This window comes from Hippocampus guttulatus, chromosome 4 (assembly GCF_054856545.1).
Source record: "Hippocampus guttulatus isolate MCC_2025c chromosome 4, RoL_Hgut_1.0, whole genome shotgun sequence".
NCBI classification, from domain to species: Eukaryota; Metazoa; Chordata; class Actinopteri; order Syngnathiformes; family Syngnathidae; genus Hippocampus; species Hippocampus guttulatus.
Window position 1 is genome coordinate 24632960 of NC_141264.1, and position 13020 is coordinate 24645979.

The 13020-nt window shown below is 46.2% G+C and overlaps 1 protein-coding gene across 4 annotated transcripts in view; it reads left to right on the plus strand.

Moving 5' to 3' along the window:
- The window catches only part of mon2 (MON2 homolog, regulator of endosome-to-Golgi trafficking), a 28229-nt gene extending 16562 nt beyond the window's left edge, over positions 1-11667 (plus strand). For 2 of the 4 annotated variants that reach the window (XM_086109102.1, XM_086109104.1), the window contains exons 22-35: positions 8-183; positions 257-419; positions 1026-1319; positions 1420-1618; positions 2295-2938; positions 3302-3445; positions 4411-4428; positions 5812-5940; positions 7305-7495; positions 9163-9223; positions 9303-9426; positions 10137-10344; positions 10670-10752; positions 11075-11667. In XM_086109102.1, coding sequence (XP_085965228.1) covers positions 8-183; positions 257-419; positions 1026-1319; positions 1420-1618; positions 2295-2938; positions 3302-3445; positions 4411-4428; positions 5812-5940; positions 7305-7495; positions 9163-9223; positions 9303-9426; positions 10137-10344; positions 10670-10752; positions 11075-11238 — 2598 coding nt within the window. In that variant the 3' untranslated portion in view covers positions 11239-11667. The remainder of the gene's footprint in view (positions 1-7; positions 184-256; positions 420-1025; positions 1320-1419; positions 1619-2294; positions 2939-3301; positions 3446-4410; positions 4429-5811; positions 5941-7304; positions 7496-9162; positions 9224-9302; positions 9427-10136; positions 10345-10669; positions 10753-11074) is intronic. The other 2 variants (XM_086109103.1, XM_086109105.1) reach the window with 1 other exon arrangement.
- Positions 11668-13020: the final 1353 nt, after the last annotated feature.

The window sequence follows — 13020 nt, forward strand, 5'->3', positions numbered from 1 at the left end:
CTCCAAGCGACTGCAGCTTCTGCTGCTCAACCCCCTGAAGGAGTTGTCCAACGTGCTCCACGCCGACATCCGACAGAAGCAGCTGGAAAGCGTCCTGCAAATCCTTCAGAGCCAGGGGGACAGTCTGGGCCCCGGCTGGCCCCTCGTTTTGGGTGTCATAGGAGCTATCCGCAATGATCAAGGGTAAGCGTGGCTTATTTTCATCGATCAGATCTTTTTGTTGATGGTCCCCTTCGTGTATCCGGTGTGTCCTCAGTGAGTCGTTGATCCGAACAGCCTTCCAGTGCCTGCAGTTGGTGGTGACCGACTTCCTACCCACCATGCCTTGCACGTGCCTCCAGATTGTAGTGGATGTAGCCGGAAGTTTCGGCCTACAGAACCAGGAGCTCAACATCAGTCTCACCTCGATTGGCCTACTGGTGAGCCTGGACGCCAGTTGTCAAGACCCCGATTTATTATTGTGTGTTGTTTAGCCCAGTATGCTAGCTAATGCTATCGATGAGCCGCATGTGAAAGTTTTTTTTTTTGTTTGTTTGTTTTTTTCAGCGACTCAATACAGTTATTTAAGTAACATGGGTTCAAGATTGCGGTGGCCCAAGTGGTTAGCGCGTCGACCTCTCGGTGCAGAGTTACCGGGTTCAATTCCAGCTCTGGCCTCCCTGTGTGGAGTTTGCATGTTCTTCCCGGGGCCTGCGTGGGTGTTCTACCGGGTACTCCGGTTTCCTCCCACATTCCAAAAAAACATGCATGGCAAGGCTGAGTGAACACTCCAAATTGTCCCTCGGCGATAGACTCCGGCGACCCTTGTGAGGATAAGCGGAATTGGAAAATGGATGTATGGATAGGTTCTTGATTGGTGTCCATGCTAGATTTCAGTGAAGAAAAGGCCCTCTTCTGTTCCTTGTGCCTATAGCAAGGCGTCACATGCTTGTGTCATGAATTAATTTCACGAATATACTGTATTCGTATTGCAACATATTTCTCCCATCCTCGTGATTCCCGCTTCTCTGTTTCCCCTCCGTCAGTGGAACATTTCAGATTACTTCTTCCAAAGGGGTGAAGCCATCACAAAGGAGCTGGAGAGAGACGAGGAGGCCCAGCAGAAGCAGGCCCGTGAGAAAGGAGAGACCCTGAACAGGCCCTTCCATCCCGCACCTCCTTTCGACTGCCTGTGGCTGTGCCTGTATGCCAAGTTAGGCGAGCTGTGTGTGGATCCGAGGCCCGCTGTGCGCAAAAGTGCCGGGCAGACGTTGTTTTCCACCATCGCTGCGCATGGGACCTTGCTGCATCAGCCAACGTGGCATATTGTGGTCTGGAAGGTAGCGGCCAAGCGTTATGTCACTTTCATCACTTACTACTCCGCATGCCCCCCAAATGAGCTTCACTAGACGGCGCTTGCTCCCCCTTTGTGTCACGTAGGTGCTCTTTCACTTGCTGAACTGCGTCAGGACGTCATCCACCACGGCGGACAAGGAGAAGATCGAATCCGGCGGCGGGAACATCCTCATTCACCACTCGCGGGACACAGCGGAGAAACAGTGGGCCGAGACTTGGGTGCTGACTTTGGCCGGGGTCGCCCGCATCTTCAACACCAGGCGCTACCTGCTGCAAAAGTTAGGTGAGTCAAGACGGTTACACCCAAAAATGTCAACCGTAATCCAAGGCTGACCTCACTGGCGAACTAATTATGAAGCGACAGAGAATTGAAAAATAAATGATGATGATTAATTGTTGGCCAGCATTTTTTTTTCATGTTTTTATTTCAACGGTACATTGGTATGATTGGCAAAATTGTGATCCCACTTTTATTGACCTTACGTTACGTTTTAGAGTCAACTTTTATCGCTTCATCCACAGCTGCGCAGTAAACGTGTTGCAGTTTGTGAGCAAAATGGCGGTCCCGCCAGATACAAGCTCGTTTTCTGACCCACCCAGGAAGTCGCAATCCGGTAAAACTGCACATTTTAGAGCAGCCTTTTATTGACGCACCCGTGCGACGCCATTCTGTCGGATTAGCATCTTGATGGATTCACACCTGAGAGGTGAACGGATTGTCTCACATTTTGGAACAATAAAAGAAAGTGGAAAAAAAAATCTCCTGAAAAATAGGAGCAAAAACAGAGTTGGTCTTATTCATTTTATTTTATTTTTTGATATGGAATTGCATTGTAACAAAGACAATTTAAGTCCATCTCTGACTTTCCAAAATAAAGCATAAAAAAGGTTTAAAAAAAAAACAAAAAACAAAAAAAAGATCAACAACAAGCTGTTGACCCGTTACCGTCTCACCGCAGGTGATTTCTTCGAGGCCTGGGAGGTTCTCCTGACTCACATCCAGTCGGCCGCGCTCAGCAAGAACAACGAAGTGTCCCTGGCCGCCCTCAAGAGCTTTCAAGAGATCCTGCAGATCGTCACGCCTGTCAAAGACTCGGACAAAACGTGCGACGCGTTCGCCGCGATGGGGGTCCCGCCGGTCCTCATCGATCCCCTCTCGGCGTCGGGTCCCGGCAGACCGCTGGTGCGCTCCGATTCGCTGGTGGAGCGGCTGACGTGCTACAACGGCGCCGAGCTGCAGGCCCCTCCGCCGGGGGAGGAGTCGGCCTTGGAGGACTTGACGTTGTGGTGGTCCGCGTGGAATACGTGGTACCGGACGGGAACGGACAGCACCAGGCCGCCGAGCGGCCAGACGGAGAAGCTCTCCTTCATCCCCAGCCAGCCTTTCCTCACCGCGCTCGTCCAAATTTTCCCGGCGCTGTACCAACACATCAAGGCCAACTTCAGCATGGAGGACCTGAAGAAGCTCGGCGTCATCCTGCACGGCGCCGTGTCGGTGCCCATCAGCAGCGACGCCTCCCCCTTCATCCTGCCCTCTTACACCGAGGCCGTGCTCACCAGCCTGCAGGAAGCCGTGCTCATTGCTCTGGATGTTTTACAGAAGGTAAAATGGGAAAACTTTCAGCGGATTGAAAAGATGTCTCCCGTTATCGTCGGGCCGTATGTACTGTATTTTTCCCCCGAGCGCGCGGAACGAACGCCGGTGTCGGCTCGCTCGGCCGGCCGATTTTCTTTGGGAGAGTCGCGCCGGTGTTTTTTTTACGCTCCTATCGACTCAAGGCAGGAAGCGTAAACGCAAACGAATGATGAAGTTGTCATTTCAACAGCACGCCCGTTGTCTTCCAATCGCGCATCGCATTCCGTCAAGCGAAACGTTGCGCCCGCCGCGCCGAACGACGGGTGGCGATGCCGTCTCCTTCGGTGGATGTCAGCGGTGTTTGTTTTGTGGCTTCCCTCCCCGCCGCAGGCCATCTGTGTCGGCCCGGAGAACCTGCAGGTCATGTACCCGGCCATCTTTGAACAGCTGCTGCTCTTCGTGGAGTTCTCCTGCAAGCCTCCGCAGTATGGCAGAATGGAAACCAAACACGTGGCCAATGCCAAATACAACCAGGTAACATTTAATCAACAGCCGTGTCTGGGTTTTTTTTGGGGGGTTTTTTGGTCTCATCTGCCCCTAATCATAAACTGTCATACACTGGACTGGTTATTGTGGGCATTCATTTTGCAATCCCGACCCATAATTACTTCCTCATTCCTCTAACCCAGCTTGAAGGCATAAAAAGATTCGATTTGAAAACAAGTCTGGCTCACGCTCGACCGTACAGTGGAACCTCCGAAGTTGTACATGACCAAATCTATGCACAAGTATGATGCATTGGTAAAAAAAAATTCTGTATAGCGTCCCACAAAATTGAGGGTACCAAACCCATTTTGGGAAATATATCCTATGAATTGACACTTTGCAACACTGCAAAGTAGTCGATGTAAAATTTGTATCACAGTGTCAATGTACTGTCTGCCCCCCGGATAGCCATTCGTGTCTAAACTCACAACAAGTGAAAATGAACATTTGGCTTGACACTAAGTCGCTTTATTTTCTTTTTTTCTTTTTTTTTCCCATTCAACATTCAAAATAATCCACATTGTGAGCTCGACTTTGGAAGTTCCACTTAAAATCCAGCATGTGCTTCCTCGTCACCGTCTTTAACACTGGCAGGCTGAGACAATCGCACTCATAAACATTTCCAGGACGAACCCCAAGTTCTGCCTGATTCCAGGCACCCCTTCCAATTTCGATCTTTCTTTAAATTGTTTACGTAAGCGTGTCAAACTAAATTCCTGCCCCCCCCCCCCCCCCCCCCCCCCCCCCTGGCCAAGCAGATGTTGCGGGTGGTCCCTATCGCTCTCATCCAATGGTGTCCAGTCGCCGGTCAGACTGAATGTTTGCCCATGAATCTGTCTGGATGACTTCACCTCATTGAGATAACTAAACAAATTTGAACGTGCAACTTTAATTCCAAATCTCTTCTGGTTCTGTTTCTTGGGACGACTCACTGACTGGATAACCGTTTTTAGATCCAGCTCTTTGCGCCGGTGAGTTCCATTCCCTGTATTTGATTTGTAATGTGCCCGTTACTTGCACTACCACCGCTCGTGTATTCCAGCTTCTTCCAGGGTTGGCGGGATGAGCGATCACACTGCATGGGGAGCTTCTCGCTCACTTCGCATTCTGCCTGCCATTAACTTCCTCCGCAGTGTCGTCTCCTCCTCCTCCTCCTCCTCCTCCCGATGTTTGTCTTTTGGTTGGTGTTTGTGTGATTCTTTCAGGCACCCCTCGTGAGCCTCCGTGTCTCGACTGAGCTCCGGCTTTTATTCGTCTTTACAGTATTTCATCTTTACTTCCCCGAGTAGAAAGAAACTCACTGAGATGTAAAAAAAAAAACGGTTATCCAACCACGTACTTGCCGAATAGGAAGTAGGACTGTGATGTTTTTGTATTTAATTGGGGGTAGGGGGAAAACACCCAATGAGTTATGTAGACGACAAATTTATTGACGGACAACAAAAATTGTCCTGTAGAATTGTTTGGATTGCTTTTTTCCGAGTTGCATCGTACGGGTTACCCCCCCCAGCCCCCAAAAAAAATCCACATTTTATTTTTGTCACATTTTCAAATTGACTCCCTGCTCTGTATTAACTATGAAAAAAAGTGTAAAGTGTTAGAGGGAACAGCACCACCTGTTGGCTGTTGTGTGACAGGGCACCATTTGCACCTGATCTGGAGTCGCTACTCAACAGAGGACGGAGAGTCGATGTTTTGTAAAACAAAAAAAAAAATGTCACACTCCAATTGTTCAAAAATACTTTGACCACAAAACCGACAAATTTCTAAACATCTTTAGGCAGACGGCAACAAGTTTTCTTTCTGTTGAACTTGAATTTCTGTTTCTTGAATTTCAAGAGACTTGTTTATTCCTTTTTTTTTTTCTCCTTCTTGCTCTCGTTTGCTTTCGCCCTGGTCCACTTTCACAGCCTAAAATGCACGGCTCTGTTTTGAGTGACAGTGTCATGGAGGTATTACGCCAATTCTCCACGTCTGCCTATTAACTCATTCAGTACCAGCCAATTCTAGACCAAGTCTGAAAAGACGTTTAAAAACGTCTTTGGGAGTGAATGAGTTAATGGTTTTGCGCATGGCGCCATCTTCCCGCAGCCCCCGCAACGATAGCCCGCGTTTCACTGATACCTCCCCCAACAGTGTCGATCAAAGCTGAGCCTCGTTATCTGTCATCTTTAATTGTCCATGAGTACAGCGATAATTACGTCGAGTGCAGCGCGTGCCAAACGTCTGCGCTCGTCTTATGAACTGCTGACACCGTGGCAGCTGTTTGAAGATTGGTCTCTAATGCCGCCATTGTTTTTGTGTCTTGCAATGTAACCCCCCCCCCCCCCCACCCACCCCCCTCCACCTTGCAGGCGGAGTGGGTTGCCTTAAACTACGTGCCCTTCGCTGAGCGCTCCCTCGAAGTGCTGGTGGAGCTGTACCATAAAACGGCCTGCCACAAGGCGGTCGTCAACGAGAAGGTCTTGCAGAGCATCATTAAGGTGGGGCCAGTAGAAGCGGCTTGTAAACACGGGGGGAGTGGGCGGGGGGCCGTTGGACTTGTTGTTTTTATGTTTGGGAGAGTCTCTTCACTAGCCGCAGGTCTTGTAATGCAACCGAGTACGAAGACTTCATCGCCGTACTCCAACACAATTTTGACGGATCCGCGTTTATATTTCGTGTCACCTTCACTTTCACTTCACGAGATTTCTTAAGTGAAACGTGTGCTTTTATTCCAGTGCGGTTTTTGTCGGGAGCACACGGTCGGGTACCGAAAAATAACCTGACGTGACAACGTTCTCCATTGGTGAAGTCAAAGCAGGTGTTTTTCCATCTGCTGACATGAGCAAAATGCCAACTTGGGCCTTGCCGCGTTGGGTTACGCCAAACGCCGTTAGAAACACTTTGGGGTAGTTTCCTGCGCAGATGTTTGGCGCCTTCCACTTTCAGCAGCAAATCTGAAGTCTTCTAAAGTTGTTCTGTGTATTTTTATTTTATATCTCTATACGGATAGAGATATAAAACACAGGGGTAGCCCCACTTCGAAAATTAATTGGTTCTGGAAGAGATTTCTGAATTAGAAAATGTTGTAAGTGGAGACGCGTTTTCCATGTAAATGCCCTAATTCGTTCCAAGCCTCATCGTTTTTGAGGCTTGCATCCTCATCGTTTTTTTTGCCCTCTTTAGTTCACGTTCTCTCCCAGAAGTGGTTTTTGCCTGGCGTTTTGTAAAGAACCGGTCCAAGGACGTTTGCTTTTGTCGGCTTTTAACAATCCTTCTAAAATGTCCAAGGCAAACATCAGCATAGTGAGCGATCGGCGACTGTATTTTTCGTATCTTGAAATTTCTTTCGTAACGAGAGGAAATCATTTCCTGCCGAGACATTTCGTAACTTGAAAATTTCGTATGAAGAGACGTTCGTAAGCAGAGGTACCACTGTATTTTTATATATCTTTTTTTACCTTTTTCATGGTCCAGGTCAGCATTTTTCATTAAGCTACTTTAAGTGCTGTTTCTAGGCAACATCAAAACGAAGGCGGTTAATTTGCCAGGAAATTGTGAAAAAGGGTTCCCCGCGGACCAGCGCAAATGTCAAGCCCGTCCCTATTGATCTCCATAACAACCCGGCCAGCTGTTGCCTGACAAGACAACTGCCAAGAAATACACATTCTAGTTGCAATTAATGAAATTTCAGCGGCCCCGCCGCGCACGTTCCCTACTGAGTATCTTTAAAATGGTTTATCGCCGCATTTTCAAAAATGGCAAAATCCCCTTCGATGTGAAAGCTTACAACAGTGGTGTTCAGAAAATAACTTTTTGTTGTTGTTGTTTTAATGCGCCGGCGTCTCCTCTCAACCTCCTCCAGACGCTGCGAACGCCTCTGGGCTTGAAGTACGCGTGTCCGTCCGAGAGCACTTGGAAGCTGGCCGTCTCGTCCCTGCTCAAGGTTCTGTCCGTCGGGTTGCCGGTGGCCCGCCAGCACTCCTCCTCTGGGAAGTTTGACACCATGTGGCCCGAGTTGGCCAACGCCTTCGAAGACTTTCTTTTCACCAAAAGGTACAGTCAAGATGCTATTTGCACACGTGCTGTCCGGATGGATATTTGGAGACTTTTCAGAAATTTGTCGGTGGCATTCATCACAATTACTCATTCCGTCAGGTAAAACGGCATTTTTAATTGCACTATTTCGGTGTCAAACGAAATAAATGGGTTTTCATTTCAAAATACAAGCTCAAAACCTAAATCATTCTTTCGGTAGTTTCAGGTTTTAGTAATAGCAGTGTTTATTTCTTTTAAATGGAAAAAGGTTTGCGAAGCAGATGTCTCCTGGAAATCAACTATGAGATTCCTTCAATTATTTTTTACCCTTAAGGCAGCCGAGGAACATTTTGTGCCATTTAATCTTTCGGTATGTAGGTCAAATTGTCGTTAATTTCGATAAAATGGCAAAGCCACACCAAGTCAATACATCAGTTGCTTGCGGCAACAAAAAAAAAAAATCATCAGTGAAACTATTTAACACCCTACTTATTCTCACGCAGTTCTTTTACGTAAAGCTTTTTTTTTTTTTTCCAATTCAGACGTCTGGCTTTTAATTTGTCTGTGAGTTGGCACTACTTTTCGGTCTTCAAAACAAGCGGCAAAATTTTGGAGGTTCAATCATTCAGCCGCCATGTCAAAAATATCTTCGAAGTAGTGCACATACATCAGTGGCGGGACATCTTGACACGTCTCACCTCTAGCTCTTGGGGGGGGGGGGGGGGGGTTGTTTTGTATTTGTTTTTTTGCACTGGCCGCCCTTTCGCCAGCCCAGCACGTGACAACCACTTTTTCCAAAAGGCCACACTGGCATCAGCGCGACACCCTTCTCCCCATTTCATGTCAGTGCCGCGTGGCGTGCTTTTCACTCGCCGTGCCTGCAAAAAATGAGACGTGTACAACGAGGCATAAAAGAGGGAGGCCGTCAAACTGCAGCAGCAACAGCAGCAGCGGCAAAGTGCATCTGTATTCCAAGAGGCTTTCTTCCAGCAATGCTCTCAGCGGCAAAACATGAAACGACTCTCGTAAAGGCAGCCCGAGCTCCAAACTAAATAAATAACGCGGGCCAACTGTAACAAAGTAAAGTGGCTCATTGCGGCGCGATCCAGTATCGGAAAGCAACTTTCAAGCCGCGTTTCCATCGAGTGGTACCGTTCGATTCGGCAGTGATTCGCTAATTAAAAGAAAATATAGGCAAGGCGGTACTCTTTTATTTTTTAAATATTGCTTTGCACGAATGGCAAAAATCCGTGAATCGTGGACGCGCCCTCTAAAAAGGCTTCATAGCTTGCATTGGATCACCGCTTTGGTCCAAATGAAACTCCTCAACTCACTTCGACATAGCTTCCTGGCACCAAGATCCGACGCAATCTTGTCGAAGCGCTTTGCAAGTTCCTGAACTCACTTCAGCATAGTTCAATGGCAGCAAGACGTCACAAGAGGGCGCCCAAGTCCTGCTTTTATTGCTTTTGCCCGAGCACCAAAATGGTGACTGATTATTCGTTTAGCAAATAACTGAGAGGATAAGGTTAAAAAAAAAAAATCTATGCGAGCAAATGGTGCTCTCAAGCTTGATAGTGCGAGGCAGATGTTCACAGACTATTTACAAAAATAGTCCCTTTTTGTGGTCCTAGCGTTTATCAGTTTTTTCAGTCCAACACTCATCACGTTCGTGTGCTTTACAGCTCCCCTCCAGATAACTTATCCATTCAGGAATTTCAGAAGAATGAAGCCATCGATGTGGAGGTGGGTCAATAAATACCAAATACATGACTCGTGAATGCCCGGTCTTTGTGACGCCGTCTGTTGTTGCCGCGACGATCAGGTGGTCCAGCTGATCAGCACGGAGATTTTACCTTTCGCCAGTTTCATCCCCAAAGACTTTGTGGGTCAGATCATGGCCATGCTCAACAAAGGCTCCATCCACTCACAGTCGCCTTCATTCACAGGTGAGATGGACACTCGATGTCAACGGCCATTTTTAGACACGGCTGAGATGGCCTTGGAATCGAGATTTTTTTTTTTCATGAATGCCGGAACTTAATTTCTGATTTGGATCTATTTTTCCCCCTATGCTTAGAAAGTGACAATGACATACACGACAAGTTTTGCCCCCCTTCTGGAATTTGTTGTATTTCTCCTGATACCAAACAAGCTTTGAAAAAAATAAAAATAAAATTCTGCTCAACATTATTAGCATGCATCAACTTCAGAGGTCATATTTTTAAACATCATGTGAAAACAAGCGCTCCCTCTTTGGAACAACGTTTGTCAAAGGCCGCGCCAACTTGCTCACCTCAATTGTCTTTTGGATTCATTTAACAAATTTATAAAATAGCATGAAATTGTTTTGTTTTAATACGCTGCTATTTGTGTTTTTGAGGTGTGTGCTTGAATTAGGGAATACAAATCGGATATGACGGTTATGAAAATGACATGTCGCCACATATATGACTACTTAGTCAGCATGTTGGTTGTGCGAGGAGTGAACACATTTTAAACTACTAAAGCCACAATATTTATTTTATTTTATTTTTTTAATGAATCGATAAAATCATTTAATCCTACCATCTTTGTTGTCTCCGAAGCAGCGGATCCTTCGCGAGTCATCACCGCGTATGTGTGTTTGTCTCTTTTCTCTGTGTCCCCGCACGCACAGAAGCCGAGATTGACGTTCGCATGAGGGAGGAGTTTTCCAAGGTGTGCTTTGAGACCTTGCTGCAGTTTTCCTTCAGCAACAAGGCGTCCACGCCGCAGGAGGGCTTCATTTCGCGCATGGCGCTCTCCGTTCTCCTCAAAAGGTCCCAGGACGTCCTGCAGCGCTACGTCGAGGACGAGCGCTTGAGTGGGCGTTGCCCCCTGCCCAGGTACACGCACGCAAGCCCCCCCCCCCCCCCCCGACAACCTCCCTCACGCTACCAAATTCATTTATGGAGCAATCAGAGGGGCTTTTGTTTTTATAAACAAAACAAATAAAGTCACTGTTGACATTAAAACAATGTTAACACGCATTCTTATTTAAAAAAAAAAAAAAGAGGTTTTACGTTCACAAGTCATGTAATGTGGCTATTTTTTTAACATTCTTCTTCTACAAACCAGCTCCACCAAAAATGTGATCAAATTTGAAAATTGCACAACCTCTTGTGTACTGGACTTTTGTAGTAATAATTCCTTTGCTTGCTTTCTTCTCAGGCAACAAGTGACCGAAATTATCTTTGTCCTGAAGGCCATCAGTACTTTGATGGACTCGCTGAAGAAAACCCAGCCCGAAAACGGTGTGGAAAAGCTCCTCAATGCCTGCTTCCCTTTTTTTTTTTTTTCCTTTCAATTAAGTGTGTCAAAAACACAATTGGGACCTTTCTGTCAAATGACTTTGTTATCATCAAGGTCAATAACAGCAGCCTCCGCCTCCCCCCACTTTTTTTTTTTGTGTACATTTTAGCAGATTAATTTGAGACACTTTTCCATATTGTGTTCTTGAGATGCCCTTCGAGATGTTTGATGGCGAAACTCATTTCCACATGCCTGTGGGGATGACTTCTGAGATTGCTTTCCTTCACTATTAATTTGTGTGTGTTTTTTTTTCTCCTTCCACAGTGGACGACAACACGTGGGCTCAGGTGATTGCCTTGTACCCCACTCTGGTGGAGTGCATCACATGCTCCTCCTCGGAGGTCAGCTCGGCCTTGAAGGAGGCCCTGGGGCCCTTTAAGGACTTCATGCAGCCCCCCATCTCAAGAGTCCACAATGGAGACTCATGACTTTTTTTTTTTTTTTTTTTTAATGATAAAGAAATCTTGAATGTGTCTTCTTGATCCAGGTGCTTTATAAGTACACAAACACACACATGAACTCCACTCGGGCCACATCCACGGTGACATGAGGCGACCCCAAGTGACCCGAGAGGCCAAAGTAGGCGATTGGTCATTGGCTGTCCCAGTATCCTCCTCCCCTCCATTCTCATAAACAGACTGACCCGCACGCGACGTAGAGCGTGAGGTTGCTGAGGAAAGGAGGGGAGAAAAATGGGGCCTTGTTGGTCTGAAAAGGAACACGTTTTGTTTTGCAACGGTGACGATTTTATGCAAGGAAACAAATCTGAGCTGCAACATTCCATTGTTATCTTTAGCCAGCCATCTGTGAAGGGACGGCCGTACGTACTGAAAATAAATCTGACAGTTCTACAATCAGCGTGCCTGGCTCTCTCTTTCTGCCTCGTGTTTTGACGGAAGGACTGTAAAGAGAAGCCCCTGAAACAAAACAAAAATTAAAAATAAATTGAACAATATTGCTGTATAATTCTTAGGAGTATCAAAAGGAAATCTTAATTGGCCGGTGGGTCCGTTGCCAGTGATGCCTGAACCTGATGAAATCTGCCTAGCAACAAGTTGCCAGTGACCAGAAAAAAAGATGAGCAATTTCTCTCCATCTTTTTAATCTATCATCCATCCATCCATCCATCGACTTCATTATCTTTCTACCTCCATATTCATCTGTCCATCTCCATCCATCGACTAAATGTATCTTTCTACCTACATATTTATCTGTCCAGCCTTCTCCATTATCATCCTTATGTCTTTTCTCTCAAACCGTCTGCTCTGTCCATCTGTTGTTCGAGCTATCCCTCGGCCTTTACATACACCCGTCTCTCCATTTGTCCACCCACCTATCATCCATTTTCTATCCATCGGTCTCTACAGTGTCATCATCTATCCGTCATTGTGTCCGTCCGTCCACTTATCAGTCATCCATATGTCATTAATCATCCATATCTATCTATACATCCATCCTCCCATCAGTAAATATGTCCCTACATCTTCATTTATCCAATCATGTAGCCATCCTTATATTTCCTATCCATCAGTTCATTCTAACCATCAATTGTCCGACATCATCATCCCTCCATCCATCTAGCGAGAGGTCACGATCATGTACACTGTACATACATACACATTCTGTAGTTACACAATTATGCACACATTGCCCATATAATAGACTGTACATACATGTGCACCTATCTAAAATTGCTCCATACATGTTATAGATCCATACATGTAGCCGCAAATGTCCATACATAACCAATTTTTTTTGGTCCAGAATTTTGCAATCTTAAGATAACTATGCCACATTTTTAAGAAGTATTTATACCCTTGTTTTTGAAAATCTTAAGTGAGCTAGCTTCAATTCACAACCAAAGTTATGTCACGGGTTGTCTCCTTTTACTGAGCTGCAGCTCTGTTTCACATTTGTTCTGGTTTTCGAGTTTCTAAACATAAATGTTCCCCTCGGTTCATAATAGCTGACTGTTGGAAGAGCCTCTCGACACAATAAGGGAGCATATTATTTGACATAGTTTGTGGGCAGTTTTTAAATCCACCACGCAGAATTTAAGCATATGCGATTTTGTGAATAGATTGTTCGTTGTACGATCATCCGCAAGGTTTGCCCTCTTCTGGAAAATAAGAACCCTCTTTTTTTATTTATTTATTTTATTGTGTGTCCCCGACTATCCATCTAGCCACCTGTCCATTCATCAGTGCATC